This window comes from Aspergillus wentii (assembly GCF_001890725.1).
Source record: "Aspergillus wentii DTO 134E9 unplaced genomic scaffold ASPWEscaffold_8, whole genome shotgun sequence".
Lineage (NCBI taxonomy): Eukaryota > Fungi > Ascomycota > Eurotiomycetes > Eurotiales > Aspergillaceae > Aspergillus > Aspergillus wentii.
The window spans coordinates 1,280,352-1,296,598 of NW_024467839.1; the positions used below are offsets into that span (position 1 = coordinate 1,280,352).

General features: G+C 48.5%; 9 protein-coding genes across 9 annotated transcripts; 5 read left to right on the forward strand and 4 right to left on the reverse strand.

The window, feature by feature from the left end:
• The first annotated feature begins 246 nt into the window (after positions 1-246).
• Positions 247-1,480, forward strand: ASPWEDRAFT_689736 (class I SAM-dependent methyltransferase). Its single transcript, XM_040839000.1, has 4 exons — positions 247-345; positions 398-505; positions 553-815; positions 863-1,480. The coding sequence occupies exons 1-4, from the start codon at positions 287-289 to the stop codon at positions 1,291-1,293; spliced, it is 861 nt and encodes a 286-aa protein (XP_040684967.1). The 5' UTR covers positions 247-286; the 3' UTR covers positions 1,294-1,480.
• Positions 1,330-1,935, reverse strand: ASPWEDRAFT_45245 (uncharacterized protein). Its single transcript, XM_040836478.1, has one exon. It carries the CDS (start codon positions 1,877-1,879, stop codon positions 1,667-1,669), a length of 213 nt encoding a protein of 70 aa, XP_040684968.1. The 5' UTR covers positions 1,880-1,935; the 3' UTR covers positions 1,330-1,666.
• Positions 1,936-2,399: 464 nt separating this feature from the next.
• On the forward strand, positions 2,400-3,320 carry ASPWEDRAFT_31947 (putative short-chain dehydrogenase/reductase; the record flags this gene model as incomplete). The annotated part of the gene is made up of 3 exons (XM_040833597.1): positions 2,400-2,442; positions 2,497-3,212; positions 3,258-3,320. 3 exons carry the CDS (start codon positions 2,400-2,402, stop codon positions 3,318-3,320), a joined length of 822 nt encoding a protein of 273 aa, XP_040684969.1.
• Positions 3,321-3,544: 224 nt separating this feature from the next.
• Positions 3,545-5,073, reverse strand: ASPWEDRAFT_689764 (sterol desaturase family protein). Its single transcript, XM_040839002.1, has one exon. The coding sequence runs from the start codon at positions 4,865-4,867 to the stop codon at positions 3,833-3,835; it is 1,035 nt and encodes a 344-aa protein (XP_040684970.1). The 5' UTR covers positions 4,868-5,073; the 3' UTR covers positions 3,545-3,832.
• A 939-nt stretch (positions 5,074-6,012) lies between these two features.
• On the forward strand, positions 6,013-7,816 carry ASPWEDRAFT_163198 (uncharacterized protein; the record flags this gene model as incomplete). Its single annotated transcript, XM_040829843.1, has 7 exons — positions 6,013-6,481; positions 6,527-6,552; positions 6,595-6,743; positions 6,791-7,095; positions 7,142-7,420; positions 7,464-7,574; positions 7,619-7,816. Exons 1-7 carry the CDS (start codon positions 6,296-6,298, stop codon positions 7,814-7,816), a joined length of 1,254 nt encoding a protein of 417 aa, XP_040684971.1. The 5' UTR covers positions 6,013-6,295.
• A 968-nt stretch (positions 7,817-8,784) lies between these two features.
• On the forward strand, positions 8,785-10,277 carry ASPWEDRAFT_31950 (uncharacterized protein; the record flags this gene model as incomplete). The annotated part of the gene is made up of 2 exons (XM_040833598.1): positions 8,785-9,102; positions 9,153-10,277. The coding sequence occupies 2 exons, from the start codon at positions 8,785-8,787 to the stop codon at positions 10,275-10,277; spliced, it is 1,443 nt and encodes a 480-aa protein (XP_040684972.1).
• Positions 10,278-10,439: 162 nt separating this feature from the next.
• ASPWEDRAFT_62520 (zinc-dependent alcohol dehydrogenase family protein) lies at positions 10,440-11,620 on the forward strand (the record flags this gene model as incomplete). The annotated part of the gene is made up of 2 exons (XM_040838659.1): positions 10,440-11,046; positions 11,091-11,620. The coding sequence occupies exons 1-2, from the start codon at positions 10,536-10,538 to the stop codon at positions 11,618-11,620; spliced, it is 1,041 nt and encodes a 346-aa protein (XP_040684973.1). The 5' UTR covers positions 10,440-10,535.
• Positions 11,621-11,641: 21 nt separating this feature from the next.
• On the reverse strand, positions 11,642-13,216 carry ASPWEDRAFT_176383 (cytochrome P450; the record flags this gene model as incomplete). The annotated part of the gene is made up of 3 exons (XM_040831499.1): positions 11,642-11,971; positions 12,018-12,635; positions 12,680-13,216. 3 exons carry the CDS (start codon positions 13,214-13,216, stop codon positions 11,642-11,644), a joined length of 1,485 nt encoding a protein of 494 aa, XP_040684974.1.
• Positions 13,217-13,603: 387 nt separating this feature from the next.
• ASPWEDRAFT_119481 (phosphatidylserine decarboxylase) lies at positions 13,604-14,830 on the reverse strand (the record flags this gene model as incomplete). The annotated part of the gene is made up of 1 exon (XM_040828907.1): positions 13,604-14,830. One exon carries the CDS (start codon positions 14,828-14,830, stop codon positions 13,604-13,606), a length of 1,227 nt encoding a protein of 408 aa, XP_040684975.1.
• Positions 14,831-16,247: the final 1,417 nt, after the last annotated feature.

Genomic DNA, 16,247 nt, shown 5'->3' on the forward strand with positions numbered 1-16,247 from the left:
AAAAGCCGTTAGATAGCAACGTGGGCTTGGTGGCTTATTTTTCGGACTCTTTCCACGTTATAAACATAAGCAAAGTTCAACTACTGCATGGTGACTCTACATGCCAGGCGGGTTCTGACAGGTGGCTGAAGCCTGGGCATGAGCACAATATTCACATATCAGCATTTGTGCAGGACTAGCTTAAACCCTAAAACCGAAGCTAAGGATGATGACGAGAAACGGCTGGCTTATAACGGGCGACGCGTGCTCTGGCTCCAGTGATACTGCAGATTATCTGCGATTGAAGATGACACCGCAGTCCGAGGAGATTTATATTCTGAGGCGGGATGGAACGGAGTCCAAAAGGTATATAGGCATGGTCCAATGTACTAGGTAAAGACAACTAACACTTTGTCAGACTGGACAAGCAACATGAATTCATACAACAGTACACCAAACCGCTGTTCGAAGAATTAATTCCGCCAGGAGAAATATTCGCTATTGCCGACATTGGCACAGGAACAGGGTACAATATCGCGGGATTCCACTTCAATTCTCTGCTGACATCCTCAGGATCTGGCTTCACGATGTGGCCAAAATGCTAAGACAACAATATCCCACTGCCCAGCCCCGACGATACCATGGATTCGATATCTCAGCCGATCAGTTTCCCATCACAGCTGACGATGAGTTCAAGTTCACCGTCCATAATGTGCTGACTCCATTCCCGGCCGAGGAGCATGGCCGCTACGATCTTGTCCATGTCCGTTTTCTACTCTTGGCTCTTGCCAAAGATCAATACCAAACAGCTCTGTCCAACCTGACTTCCCTTCTAAGTATGTCACCCATAGATCCAATTGGCTTCATCTGCTCACAATACCAGAACCCGGTGGCTACCTGCAATGGGAGGAATTCGACAACCGAGGGTGGACCGCCACCCCCCATACTGGTCCCCCAGTCCTCTTCGAAATCTGCCGAATCATGATTGCCGGCATTGCACCAACTGGAATCAGTCTTTCAGCGACAGAAACGGTGCTGGAGGAAGTCACCAAGGCCAAGTTCGATGATACGACGATCACATATCACAGCCCTATCGGCGAACCTCAGCTTCAAGGTATGGCCCTGGACTGGCTTCGTGCGGCTGCGTCGGTGATGGTGTCGCGGTCTCTGTTGAGAACCGGAGAAGAGAGCAGCGATGCAGATGCTGTGAGGAGAGCTGAAACTTTACTGGATGGTTGTGAAGTCGAATGTCCAGAATGGGCGCTTGAGGTATGTAGAGTGGGTCGGATTTCTGGCAGGAAAGCGCTTCTTTGATTTAGCTTACTGTATATATTAGCCATTATTCTTGTACGACTATAGACAGCTCAATTCAAGTTATAGAACATCTCATCCCTCCATCTTGAACTATTCATCCAGTTTCCTGGACGCATTAGACTGGCGATATACAAAGTCCCCCTTCAGATATTTCTGCATAAGGTATCCCACTGCACCCGCTCCATCCTGGCTTGACTTTGATCTTCTCCAATCCTTGTAATCTTGATAATCCCTGCGGAACTTTCACAGTGCAAAATCAATCATAGAAACAGTGAACCTCACTGTTTTATCCCGGTAAACAATAAAATTCCTTGTTTTAACATCCTTATTCAGAATTCCCCGTTCCCCGATGACCTTGACAATCCGAATGGGATCATTCCATAAGGATGCCAGGAATGTGGGCATATTCACTGTTGAGTTGTGACGACCCAGACAGAGTAACACATGCTAATAGTTGAATATCCTTTCCTTGTATATCTTTCAGTTTCTCGTACACTTCGACTTCGGTCTTGTACATCTCTTGCATACGATCACGAAAGAGTAAATGGTTCGAAAAGTTGGATGATTTTGGCTGCCGCTGATTCATCCTGTGGCTTTTGCATATGCAGAATGATTGTGTCTCCGACAATGTAAAGACATCTGGATGATGAGTAGATCACCATATCAGACATTAAAGATCATTTACGTCGTTTCCTGATGGTGCATTTTGATGGATTAGTAGCTTGTGGGTAAAGTGGCTCTCGCGTGGAATGGTGAGATTGGGTTTATTCAACCCCGCATTCCACACCTGGTTTCAGCCCAAAGTTCAATTAGCTTTGAAGAAGCATTCTATGTTTACGAGAACAAAGATTGCGCGGCATGTTGCTATTTTATTGGGTTGGTTCAGACATAATGATTGTTATTTCATAGTCTGATATCTAGCCTTGCATACAGTAATTACTCTACACCTCAGTCGACTGGACTGGTGATGTCATTCGGATTGCTGATCATTTCCTTCGGGCTTCATTAATAATGAGGGGTCAGCAGCCTGTCAAAGACTTCATTCCCCTATCCCAGTCAATAAAATATCATTCGTATTGTAGCTACAGCTCCTTATATCCTATACAATGGCATTGGCGCGCAGATTAGCCATACTCCCCGGAGGTCTAGGTATCTACAATCCCAAGACTACAGTTATAAGATAAAATATACTAACCTCAACAGGTGGCCTCGGATCCAGCATCGGCAAGAAACTGCGACAGCAAGGCGCCCGCCTGGCCATTCTCTACGCCCCATTCGAATCATGCCGTCGCGATGAACTCCTCGAAGCAGGATACGGCAATGCCGACAACCTCCACACATACGAATGCGACATCACCTCGCCGGAATCCGTGCAGTCGGCGTTCAACAGCCTCGAACAGGAAATCGTAGCACCCTCATCCTCATCTCTAACAGAGCGAGCATTCCCGAGCATCCTCCTCAATACAGCAGGCTACGTATCGCTCAGTGATATGGAAAGCACACCCCCCAACGAAACAATGAAACATCTCACCACCAACGTCTTCGGGCCGATGCTGTGCTCACAGGCATTCGCACGGCTCTACCTATCCGCATCGAAATCAGCAGAATCCTCACCAAACCCACCCCCACCGGGTCGAATCGTGAATATCGCCTCCCAAGCCGCTCACATCGCACTACACCAACACGGGGCGTACTGCGCGTCAAAAGCAGCATTACTAGGTCTAACGCGGAGCATGGCGTCTGAATGGGGCGGACGCGGTATCACAGCCAACAGTGTGTCGCCGACTGTGGCGTGGACTGCGCTTGCGCAGAGAGCGTGGGGAGACGATGCGGTGCGAGAGGAGTTTTTGAAGAGTATTCCGACGGGGAGGTTTGCGAGCCCGGATGAGGTGGCTGATGCGGCTGTTTTTTTGTGTCAGGTATGTTCTTGTATTTTGTGGTTGGTGGTTATGCTGACGATGTAGGACTCGAGTGGGATGATTAATGGGGCGGATATCAGGGTTGATGGGGGGTTTACTGTGAGGTGATGTATAGATCATCACATTCAGCATTGTTCCCTGACCTCGAGCGTGTCATCTCGATCAGTGTCACGATACACAAATTAGCTTTCCTAAATTCGCCGAGTGGAAGAAACAATATGTGTATCGTCGGTTAGATGTGTTACAAACCTTGTTTGAACTTCAGATGACTTCATGTCATTGATATCATGCGGCCGATAAACGAGGTCTAGTTGATTCCTCATCAAGTAACGCAGTGGCTTCTATCATCTGATATCATATTGATAATTGATTTAAAAATTATATTGAAATATTCACACTAATTTATATACTGGAAAGTCCATCTCCGTTCACTGCTTTTTTTGGTTTATATAATAGTAAATAAAAGGGGTATCATAGTCTTCCATCTCCTCTCGCTGCTTTTTTTGTGATCTTTTATAATATGTATGGGTATCGTTCCAGTCCAGTGGTATCCAAAGACCGGTATATACATTCTAATTCCTTGCATAAGTCGTATCTGAAATCATTTCCACGGCAATCCATCAGAGCAATGGCATGCTGGCCGTGTTTTCATAGTCGATATTCTCTGGCGGACACTCGATACGCTCGTGGCAGGTTCCGAAAATGCGGTCCCAGAGACGGGTCTGCTTGCCGTAGTTGTGGCTCTTCTTCCAGCCCTTGCGGTGGTGGAGGTCGTGGTCTTCGATGATGAGCTCGGCGTTGAACATGCGCAGCAGCCAGCTGAGAGTGTTGGGGGGCGATGTGTGGAGGCGCAGACCACTGTGACCGGCCACTTCGGCGAACATGACGTATTGGTGGCATACCCACCAGTCGTAGAAGCCCATGGGGAGGCCCATCAGCTTGAGGCTGAAGTAGGTCATAAGAGGGATGCCGGCGATGTCGAAGATTTCTTGCTCCGTGTCGGCGTACAGGGTGAGGAGGGGGTTGGGGTGTTTGGTGAGATGGTGGGTGCGGTGGTACTTCCACATACTGTCAAAGTCGTGCATGACGCGGTGGTACCAGTAGAACCAGAAGTCGAGGACAATGCCGTAGAGACCGATCTCGAGGGGCAGCCAGAGCCAACTGATGGTGTCGGGGGTCTTGGAGACGCGGTAGGCGAGGAAGACGGAGAACATGGGCCGGACGGTCGAGGTCGAGATGAGGGAACGGACGACTTTGGCTACACCCACATCAGGGACACCATCACGGGCGTGTTTGTCGCCGTCGAGGAAGCCGTAGATGTGGCCGAGTCGACGGAGGGAGTGCAGTTCGTGGATGGCGATGAGCTTGAACGACATGCTGTAGAAGAAAAAGGCAAAGATGACGCTGAAGTTGCGGCCGGTATAGGAGACGTAGGCGTGATGGAGCAGCAGCGGGATGAAGGAGTGCACGAGCACCCAGCGATGCGTGTACCATTCAGGCAGATGAGGCACCTTTTCCTCTTTGGCGTGGACCGGAACGTCCTGGTCGAGGTTGACGGAGTGGATCCCGAGGATCTCCAGCATCCAGTGGGCGATGGTCCACTCGCCCTTGGGCTGAGTGCGCCAGGTCGACTTGATCGAGTCTTTGGGATTCATCGTGATGGCAATAGCGACAGACGATGGACTCTGGATTCGCACACCCCGTGGGGGAGGAAGGCGGCTTTAATATCGCTCCGGACGAACTAGTTGAACGACCCAAAAATCAGACAGAAAAGGTCCTCGGCATGTGAAGATGCTCCACCGCAGCGACGATCGCTCGCAAACGGCCAGTCTGCATCGCCAGTGGGCAGCCCCCGTCTACACGCTTTTTCACAAACAGGCGACCATGTTTCCTGCTCGACCATATGATGATTCAGAACGTTGGGGACCGAGGGGTGCTGGATACGTCAGGCTTGACTCAACACCCACACGCGATGGCCACGTCCCCGCTTTCCTGCCTCGGTCGGTTCGTCGATCATATGGCATCTGATCGAGGCGATCCTAGATTATCGCAGGGACTTGCGCTCTGATGATTCTGCAGTCCCTGCATTCATGTATCTATCTATTGTATTGTCGTGTGTTGATTCTTTGTTGGGGCAAAGAACGGTTCAGGGGCCGAATGGAATCACAGTTTCCGCATTTGGTAATCCCGCGGACTATCACTCGTGACAGCCCGATGGAAAAACATCGAACGGTCGTGACTGTTCGGCCTGTTCACTGATCATTAAAGATAAGCCCCAGAGGCTTTATTTTGGTGACTGTAGTGGATCTTCTGGAATTCGAGTCATGTCATCTCAAAGTTGAGCACGACTATTTTTATTTCGTCGTTTCAAGTGACTGAAATTCATGTGGATTCCTCGGCGATAATCTATCTATCTAATCAGTCGATGCAGTCTGCAAGGGGGGCACATGGAATCATCAATTAAGCAACATTGGCGCGATCTGATCGTCGTGAGCATATTGACTCTTGCTGGTATTCAGCCGTATCATGCGACCATCATTTATCAACTGTCTGTCTGTCATCAAGGCTGAATCGGAATATTATCATATACCACTGCAGTCTCACTGCATTATTCCGATGTTGCGACAACTGTCATATAGAAATATATATCCGAATCATCATAACCAACTGCAACACCACAGATGTTGATAATATATTCTGTCCTATTATCAATGCTATTATAAAACAAAACGAGATACACGATATAAACGATATATCTCTGCCTACAGCCTTGTCCCAGCCTCGTCCATCCCAGCACACCGCACATCCCAAGGCGGGGAACGGCATCACCAACGCGCCCGACCACGTCCTCATGTTTGCTTTGCTCATGTTTCATATCGTATAATGGCAGACAACGACAGCCTCAAACACCTCATCCACTGGCCGCTCTTCAAACAGACTACCCGGTCGCGGGTGCAGTTGGGCTGTTTGTTTTGTCTGACATGGACCGCCAGGATCGGCTCTGCAGCAGGGATGCTGTTGAGGTGTCCAGACACTAGTTGTACAGCCACCGTCGTATATAAAAGGCCGGATTCCTGCTCTTCATGGCTGCTGTTTGTCAACTTTTATCATGGCGAACTTGCGATGGAGTGAGAAACACGTGTCTAGCGATGTGGTTACGGTGTGGGAGGAATATGGTATTTCTCTTCTGTTTGCTATGGATTACGCTGATCGTATTAGACGCGGATAAGTGGCAAACCCATGACTCGAAATTATCGCAGGAAATAGAGGTATTGCTACATTGTCATCCATTTGAACGACGGCTAATAGTGTAGACACCTCGAGATTCGACCACAGTGATGTATGAACACCATCAAACATAATTACGAATACTAATTTTTAGATTCGCCTCATCCGACGCAATCACCAAACGAGATCATCTGCGCGAATCCGAATTACTCAAAGACTTCTGGACTGTCATCGCAGACGACCTCAACGGCTCTTTCTGCTGCAACTACATCACCGACGAGGAGGAGCAGATTGTCAGACACAGTATGTCTACAAAATAATATAAAGAACAGAAAAATCTAATTGAATAGTCTCATGGAGCTGCTTTAAAACCAAACACGCTACCAAGAAAAATGAACAGCCCGTTGAACCAGAAAACATCAAGTACAACTGGAAGCAATTCGCCATTCTCGTCCATTGGTTTCCGCAGACAGGCCAGCAGATCGTCGTATTCTTGAACCTTCCAGAACAGCAATGGAAGGATATTCAGATACCGTCGAATTCGGATCGAAAAAGCAATCCCTACGTGTGGCATACTGCGTTTGCTGACCAGGCGAAAGAAATATACAACCACTCAGTCTGGTCGATGCGTGATCTTGTCCGTGATGTGGAAAAGGTTGGTATCTCCTTCTATTCAATGTGCATAGTACTGAGTGTATCAGCAACGAGATGAACCGAATAATCCAGCGCCAGAATTCCCCAAACTGCACGATATCGCACGGCATATTTCGCATGCGAACGAGAATCTAGAAGTCGCGCTGCATACAATCGACAGTGTTATCCAGGAGCAGCGGACGTGGAGGGTCGAATACGCTGTCGACAAGAAGAAGCCATTATGGATTCAGAATCAGCAGAGATTGCGATTCATCGCCAAAGAACTGCATTCCCAGAGCACGAGATGCCGCTCACTGAGCGATCGGATGAAGAACGAAATCAACCTGGTAAGACATCCACACCGGCGTCAAGAAGTAATCTAACCGTCAGGCCTTCAACCTCGTCTCGCAAAAATTCGGCCGAAACGCCCAAAGCGACAGTGCCATGATGAAAACCATCGCACTGGTCAGTTTGATTTATCTTCCTGCTACCTTTGTCTCGGTATGTACATACCCCCTATCCTTCGTATGAAGCTGACGAACTAGGGCCTGTTCGGCATGAACTTTTTCAATCTAAGCGACGATAACGGCCAGCAGCTGTGGATCATGTCGGACAATTTCTGGCTGTATTGGGCCATCACCATCCCATTGACTATCTTGACGGTCATTATATGGGCGATTTGGCATTACTCGGATAGGATTACATCCACTGCACGGCGGATTAGGCATCATGATATCGTATAGATGAGCTTCACGTAGATACGCCTTCAGAGATAGATACGAGAACACGAACATTGATGAATCACGCTCCGAACTATGAAACTATTGGATGTAGTTTGCGGAGTAATTCTCCGTCTAAGATAATATAAAGCCAATTCAATGCCAGGAGAGGGTGGTACCCCGGATACCGGTATGACATCATCTCTGACGTTCCTCGTGCCATTTGATATCAGCTGATATCACGACTGGGGTATTTGAAATAATATGAAATAGCGATGGAACCATCGCCACTGCAGGCAAGGGTAGTGTTCATTCCTTTCTGCTAGAGGTACCACATCGAGTCTTGGACTCAGAGCAACTGCCATTTAATTGAAAACTTATGCGAGGTATATTTGCTTTTGTGCATATTGTACAGCGCTTAATGGTCCTTGTGGTATTATTAAAATGTAATGCCAAACTACCATGGTTATACGACATTCTTCATATATGCAGTGAACGGCGATTTTAGCCCAGGAACGCGTCAAATAAAGTTAAATGGAATATCAACTCTGAATAAACACGGCATGTATCACTGTAGTCTAATTCCACGAGATGAAAGCGATACTTGATGAATACCTGGATACCTAGGAATCCCTGCGTCGTTGCCACCGAACACGCCCATTGCGCCCACCTTGGAAAAAGAAAATATACAGTTACATTCGGCTCGGGCAGCTGAAAACATTCCTATTACTAAATAGACATTATCTCTTAATCACGGCCCTTCTAACTCCAGCATATAATAGTGGCGGATCGATTAGCTAGAGCTGACCTATCACGCTGCATGATCACACTGCACCATCACGTACATTTACTAAATCGAGATGCTATCAATGCGTGTGTGACCTACTAGTCCTGATCAGACCGCCAGCCACGTTGTCGAGGTGCTTTCATTTATAACGGCTCGATTCCTCGAATCTATTTCAGCTGAATATTCGAGGCACCAGATACTCAAAATGGACACATATAAAGACACCTTCAGTCGCCTACACGCAAAACGCCCACTCGAAGTCATCGTCGTCGGCGCCGGCATAGGCGGACTATGCGCCGCTCTCGGCCTCAGACAAGCAGGCCACGATGTCGTCATTCTCGAACGAGTCAGCGAGATCAAAGAAATCGGAGCAGGAATTCAAATGGCACCGAATGCATCGCGGATCATGGGTCGGTTTGGACTACTGGAAAAAGTGATGGACAAGGCGACTGTGGTGCAGAAGAACTCGCTGCGACGGTATGCGGATAATGTGGAACTGGGGACCGCGCCCTTGATGCCGGCGGTATGTATATAAAGCGGTTTATGCATTCTCTGCTAATAATGTATACATAGGTCGGAGAGAAATATCACGCCCCGCTTGCCGCCATCCATCGAGGCGATCTACAACATATCCTGCTCGAGGCTGTAAAATCTACCGGCGTAACAATCAGAACCAACGCCCGAGTCATCCGCGTCGACTCAACCTTCGAAGCAAAAGTCCAACTCGAATGCGGAGAATGGATATGCGGCGATGTAGTAATCGGTGCTGACGGAATCAAATCCGACATTCGTCGGCAGATGGCAGGCAAGAAAGGCGTCCAAGATGGCTGTCAACCAACAGGCGACGCAGCATATCGCATCCTCATACCGAAAGAGAGGATGGAGAACGACGACCGCGCGATGGCATTGCTGAATTCGAATATCGGGATGCGCTGGATGGGGCCGGGCGGTCATATCATGGGGTATCCGATTAAGAAGCATACTGTGTATAACATGGTGTTATTGCATCCGGAGAAGCCAGGTGGAAGGATAGAAGAAAGCTGGACGACGAAAAGCGACAAGAAAGAGATGATGGAGTTTTATGCGCAGTGGAATGACCTCGTTCGGGATCTGCTAAGTTACGTTCCTGATGGCGAGGTGGTGGAGTGGACGCTCAACTCGCACTCTCCGTTGCCGTCGTGGTTTGAGAATAAATGCGTCTTGATGGGCGACGCGTGCCATCCCATGCTTCCGTATGTTGCGCAGGGAGCAGCACAGGCGATTGAAGATGCGGGGGTATTAACCTGTGCATTGTCACTGACGGACGATGTCAAAACAGCGCTGGCAGTGTATGAAAGAGTGAGGAAAGATCGCGCAGAAAGGATACAGAATAGTGCCTCGGTGACTCGAAAAGCACTGCATCTGCCAGATGGAGAGCAGCAGAGGAAGCGAGATGCAGCCTTCAAAGGAACAGGCAAGAATCCAGATTTATGGGCAGATCGAGAGTTTCAAGACTTCATGTGGGGTGAGCTTATACAGACTGTGGGTATAAACATAGATGCTGACTTAATAGGCACCGATGTGATGAAGCAGACAGTTGAGAATTGGGATAGTCTGGTTGCTTTGACAGCTGGTCGACATACATACAAGTCGTGGATATTATGGATGTGTTATTTACTGGCTTTATTGGTGGTATTTGCTTTGTACATCCTATACTAGACATGCGACATTAGGTATTTCTTGTATTTATCCCATTCAATACCAGTGTACTAAGATTTATAGAAAACCGTATTTGATTATCAAGATAAGATATCAACTCTCGTATTCCCGGAACACGGCAAGGATTCACCCCTTATCCATTCATTATTAATTAATGTCTGCTTACGCTGATCATCGTGACGATTAGAAATCAACACCAATATCAAAGGTATAATAACCACAGCCCATATCCTATCCCAATTAATTATCCAAATCATTATGGCAACACAAACTGTCTACCATCTTACCTCCTTCACCTCCCTTGAAGGTCTTACACCCTCGGAGGAAAAACTCCCAACCATCACCAAACATGAAGTCCTCATCAAAATACGGGCCATATCACTCAACTACAGAGATATAGCCATCGCGACGTCAAAGTATCCTCTGCCATGCAAGGAGAATGTCATACCCTGCTCCGATGCAGCGGGTGATATTATTCAAGTCGGAGAGGAAGTTGATGAGTTGGCAGTTGGCGACAAGGCAATCGTCACATTCGACCCCTGGAATTTGTACGGACCGCTGAAGAGGAAACACCGAGGACAGGGCGGACCTGTTGATGGTGTGCTGGCGCAGTATATCGTCAGACCGGCAGTGAGTGTGGTTAAGATCCCGCCTGGTCTGCCGCAGAGTTACAGCGAGTGGTCGACGCTGGTTTGTACGGGTGCGACGGTGTGGAATGCGCTGTATGGGAATGTTCCGCTGAAGCCGGGTCAGACGGTTCTCTTCCAAGGCATGTTTACATCTAGTAATGTCGAACTCTGCTGACGTATAAAGGGACCGGTGGTATATCCATCACCGGCATCATCCTCGCCAAAGCCGCGGGCGCCAAAACTATCATCACCTCATCCAGCGACGAGAAGCTTGCTCTCGTCAAATCCAAATTCCAACCCGATTACACCATCAACTACAAAACCCATCCCGACTGGGCCGCCAAAGCTCTCGAATACACCAACGGAATAGGCGTGGATTATGTTCTCGAGAATGGTGGCGCCGGGACAATCGAACAGAGCATCAAGGCTATTGCCCATGGTGGCACCGTTGCCGTGATTGGATTCCTGGCTGATATTGACCAGTCGAAGATGCCAGATGTGACAATGCTGGCTTTACAGAAGGGGTGTATTATCCGGGGAATCAATATCGGGCCTACGGAGATGCTGCAGGATGCTGTGAGGCTTGTGGCTGCGAAGGGACTGAGAATGCCGGTGGATAAGGAGTTTGGGTTTAGTCGGGATGAGGTTATTGCTGCGTATGAGTATGTGCAGTCGGGGAAGCATATTGGCAAGGTGTCCATTGTTGTTGAGTAGTTATTTTATCTGTGGGTATATCTATACAGTTCTTTTGATCATTCTAGCCTGGAAATTTGTAGGCTTCACGAACCAGCGATTCTTCACACCGATGCTAGCCTTGATATCGTCGCTGAATTCCATATCAAAGTCCCTGACCAAGACAGGAATCAACTTGCTCATCTCCAGAAGTGAGATATTCTTCCCTATACAGGTCCTTGATCCCATCCCGAATGGCATAAAGTTCTGTTCCATCGCTGTGAGTCTCTCTTTGTCGGACTCGAGCCATCGTTCTGGTCTGAAGATCGCGGCATCTGGTCCATAAACCTCCGTATCGTATTGAACAACCCAGGAGTTGACACCAACGTTAGTCTGTATACATTAGCTATGACCAAGCATACGATTGAGATGTACTTACTCCTTCAGGGAAATATCTCCCAGAAAGCATCGCACCACCTTGAGGAACAGTTCTGAACAGCGGAAACCCGACGCCAGGATGGATGCGCAACGCCTCTTTGATAACAGCCTGCAGATAAACCATCGCCTGTGCATCCTTGAATGTCGGCTTTTCTGGCATCCTGCTCTCTTCAATCTCCTTGCGTACTTTCTCCAAACATCCAGGCGTCTTGTACATATAATACAACACAGAGGACAAACTGATAGCTGTCGTATCACTGCCGGCACCCACGTTCGCGCCCGCAGTAGACATGACATCCCAGTCCATCATGGCAGCGGCATCGTTAGATTGTTTATCTTGCAGTTCAATGAGTTTCATCACCATGAACTCTGGGAGATTCGAAGCAGATTGCTTCTCTTTGTTTTCTTGGTGAGCTTTCTTTGCCTCCATAACGTGTTTATACGTAAACTGGTTCACGTAGGTTTGGTTCTTGCCCATGGCCTTTGCCAGCCGCAAAAAGTACGGTCGAAGCCAGATATACAGACCGGAATAGGAGGATACGGTGAAGCTCAGGTCGAGAAAGGCCATGACATCCCGGATATCCTCGCCTCGATCGAGGAAGCCGAATCGTTTACCGAACTATCTGGTTAGTGTCATATAACTAGGTAGTCTTGGGAACATACTGTAATCTCCCCAATAACATCAAACGCATAACACTGCACCCAATGCGCTACATCAATCACCGTGCCTTCGCTCGCAAACTCCTCTAATCTTTCTTTAAATATGCCAACACAATTATCCACAAACGGCTCATAGGCCACCAGCGAAGTCATCGAATACATCGCCGCGACCTTTCTCCGCATCCCCGCATGGCGCTGCCCATTCCGCTCCGAAAACAAATTCGTGATTTTGGGGTCCGGCGAGAAGGTCCACGCATCGTACCATTCCGATTTCGCATACTTGCTCCCATGCCCGTAAATGGCTTTTGCGGCGGCAGGGTCTGAAAGGCTGAAATAGTTGGGGGCGATGCGCACGACCGGTCCGTTTCGCTCATGCAGTTGGATGTTGGTTTTGTGGAAGTCGCCCCGTTTCATCTGCCATAGATACCAGAGATTGGTGAAGCGCCCGATGAATGGGCCCGGGATGGAGAGGTTGGGGGTTTTGAGGAGGCGGATGGCGAGGATCACGCCGAGGGCGATGAGGATTGGGAGTAGTAACATGTTGAGGTTGAATTTGCAGAGTGGATGAAAGGGAAACAAGACTTTTTAAACTCATCATTAGGCATCAGCAGCCCAAGGTTCATACAGCATGAGATCAAAGGATTGTTAGACTCGCTCTTCGGCATTTCGGCTTCCGCCGTAGAGTGTGATATGTGTCCAATCAGAGATAAGCTATTTCTGTCCACAGTGACATCCACATGCTATATATAGCAGTGATCTGCTGCTTGGCTTGATTATCGCATGACTCAGCGGAAGTAAACAATCTGGGGATGTTCCGTGTCACTCTTATTCTTGTTTCATGCATACGAAAAGAGTATATATCCAAAAGATCATGAACTGAATGTCAATATCTCCGTTTGACTAACTACTTCTAGTAATGTCCGATGCCTACTGGAAAGTAGCAACACGAGTCCTCACGTTGCACTTGGTGTTCGGCTCCACGTTATAACCGACAGGCTGTTGAAAGACGAGAACCACATCCGATCCTCCAAACTGGAAGTAAGAGATTTCATCACCTCTGTTGACCTTGTCGCCCGGCTTCACTTTCAGCACAACCGACGACACCTGCGCCATGCCGATAGGGAGCACAGCAACCTTGCCGTGGTTCTCTGTTTCAATCACAATCAGCCCACGGGTCTGACACCACTGGTACCCAGGAGTATCCGGGGCGTCGAGATCTTTAAAATCCTTGGCATCACTTCTATCCTTGATCTTGTTGACAAACAGGCCACGGTTAGGAGCCATACCGTCCTGCTTCATGGTGACCTCTAGATAGACCTGCTCCTGGATAATGCGGGACTCGACAACGGTGCCAGTGACTGGAGCATGCTGTCGATGGTAGTCCGTCGGACCTAGGAAGGCATGCATGAACGATCCAGTCGCGAACTCGCCTGCTGTGTTCTGCAGCAGCTTTTCAATCGGCCACGGAACGCCCTTGAGGGTGACATCGCCCTGCACCACATCCCAGTGGCCGTGGAAGGTCGAGTCGGCAACGCTGAGAATTGCCTTCTCATCTTGATCCTCGAGCTTGATAGGTCGTGCATCGTCGATGTTCTTCCACTTTCTAGAGAAGAACTGGTTGAACGACTCCCATCCACCCTCAGGAGGATCCTGCCACTTGTCACTTTCCTGGTTATACAGTATGTTGTCATAAAAGCTTTGAACCCCCCCCCCCCCCCCCCCCCCCCCCCCCCCCCCCCCCCCCCCCCCCCCCCCCCCCGTTGACTCTTTCGTACCCAGGAAACGGCCCATCTCTCGAGCATAGATCACCAACCAGTACGAAAGCCACTTGGGATCATCCCGGATACTGCCCGGGTTGATGGCGTTTTGGTAGTTTTGGAGAGTAGGCTGGTTAAACACCCAATAGAATACGAGCAGTTTGCGAAGGAGCTCGTCGCCAGTGGTGCTCACAGTCGGAACCCAGCGCAGCAGATCGTGGCAGTAGCGGAAGTAGTCTTCCAGCGTGGCGATGTCTTCTGCTTTCATCTCCTCGGCGCCACCATTTGCAGGGTGTATGGCGGAGGCGATGGCGTCGCGGAAGAGCTGCTCTCGTGTTGGCTCGCGGGTGGCATATGCCTTGAAGTCCTCGACGAGGGAGTCGTAGACAACAGCCATGGCGAGAAAGAATTTTGAGAAAATTGATAAAGGGATAGATACAAATGATTCTTTAGATTGCTGCCTGTGTTGACGAACACTGGGAGATATGGACTCTAGGACTATTTTATGCCTTCTCGAGCTGGTCGACTCATTCATCTCGGGTCTGTTGACATCATCATCACCGCACCGGCCAAGACAAGAGAGGGGTTTAGCTGATTATCGTCCCGGTTCATGCAGTCAGTCGGATTTAGAATAATGGCTTTTAGAATGTATACTGCATGCTATTCTCTCTCTGTCTGGTAGATGGTCGTGGATCGAATTCTGCATTCCGATGCATATCTCCAGGGATATATTGAACAGTCCAGAAAAGACAATCAATCGGCATAATTACCAGGTAAAGAGGTTATCATCCAGTACACAATGGGAATTGGACCACCGCATATGCCGTCCTATGGTCCACAGCTAATCAGCTATATCATCCTGGACAGGCGTTGCACAAATTGGATCAATCCAGATCACGTCGAGAGCTAAAAGGAGGGCATGCTGACACGAAAAACCACTCAACCGGACAATCGATCCGATGATATGGAAGACAGTTTTGCTCAAGTGGAACAATCCCCTGTCCTATGTGTGTGTTGTCCATGCAGCTCGTGCGGGGTTTTGTATGCAATGTCGAGTGGCGGGTGCCAGATGGATCAGCAGGATAAACAAAAACATTCTGGCAATAGGGCAGCACTAGTGAAGTTAATTGAGTTTATCTATTACACATGCATGCTGCAGCATCTATAAAGGTACTGTTGGAAGATGACCCATGGATGACCAACTTCCTCTTCTAGTACATGAAGATGGCGACCTAGACACTCTTGCCATTCAACTTTACGGTTTTCCTACCACTATAGCTTACGTGTCTACTTTTGTAGATGACAATGGCTGCATCTACGTCGCTCGGAGAATGGGTTTACAACAAGTTATGGAAGACCCTTGGCGCACTTGCCTCTGCCGTTGCCTTTGAAAGTTCGATATAGGACGAGTTGCACAGGGGTCCACTAGGAGAAACGAAGAGAATTATTACTATCATCGAACTGAACATCTTTCACCGCAATGAGCCCTTGGGAGCATCATGAAGCCGAGTGGCAAAGGGTTGGCTTTCTTCGCCGGCGAGGATCGTATTTTCGTATCAAAAGTGCTACGCTCATACATCACAACATACCTGGATAAAGTGCCGCTGTGATAATCTCGATATGCTATGGTTAGGATGTTGTCTAGGGAAATATATACAAGTAAGCGTGGCAGGAAAGATGTTACTTTTTGACACAAAATCAGCAGATACAGCCATGATAGAGAATGGTAGAACAAAAACACAACATCAAGAGGATCTAGGATTTATCAACAATGAACCGAGAAGCGAAATCTATCGAAAGCCACCAAAGGATAT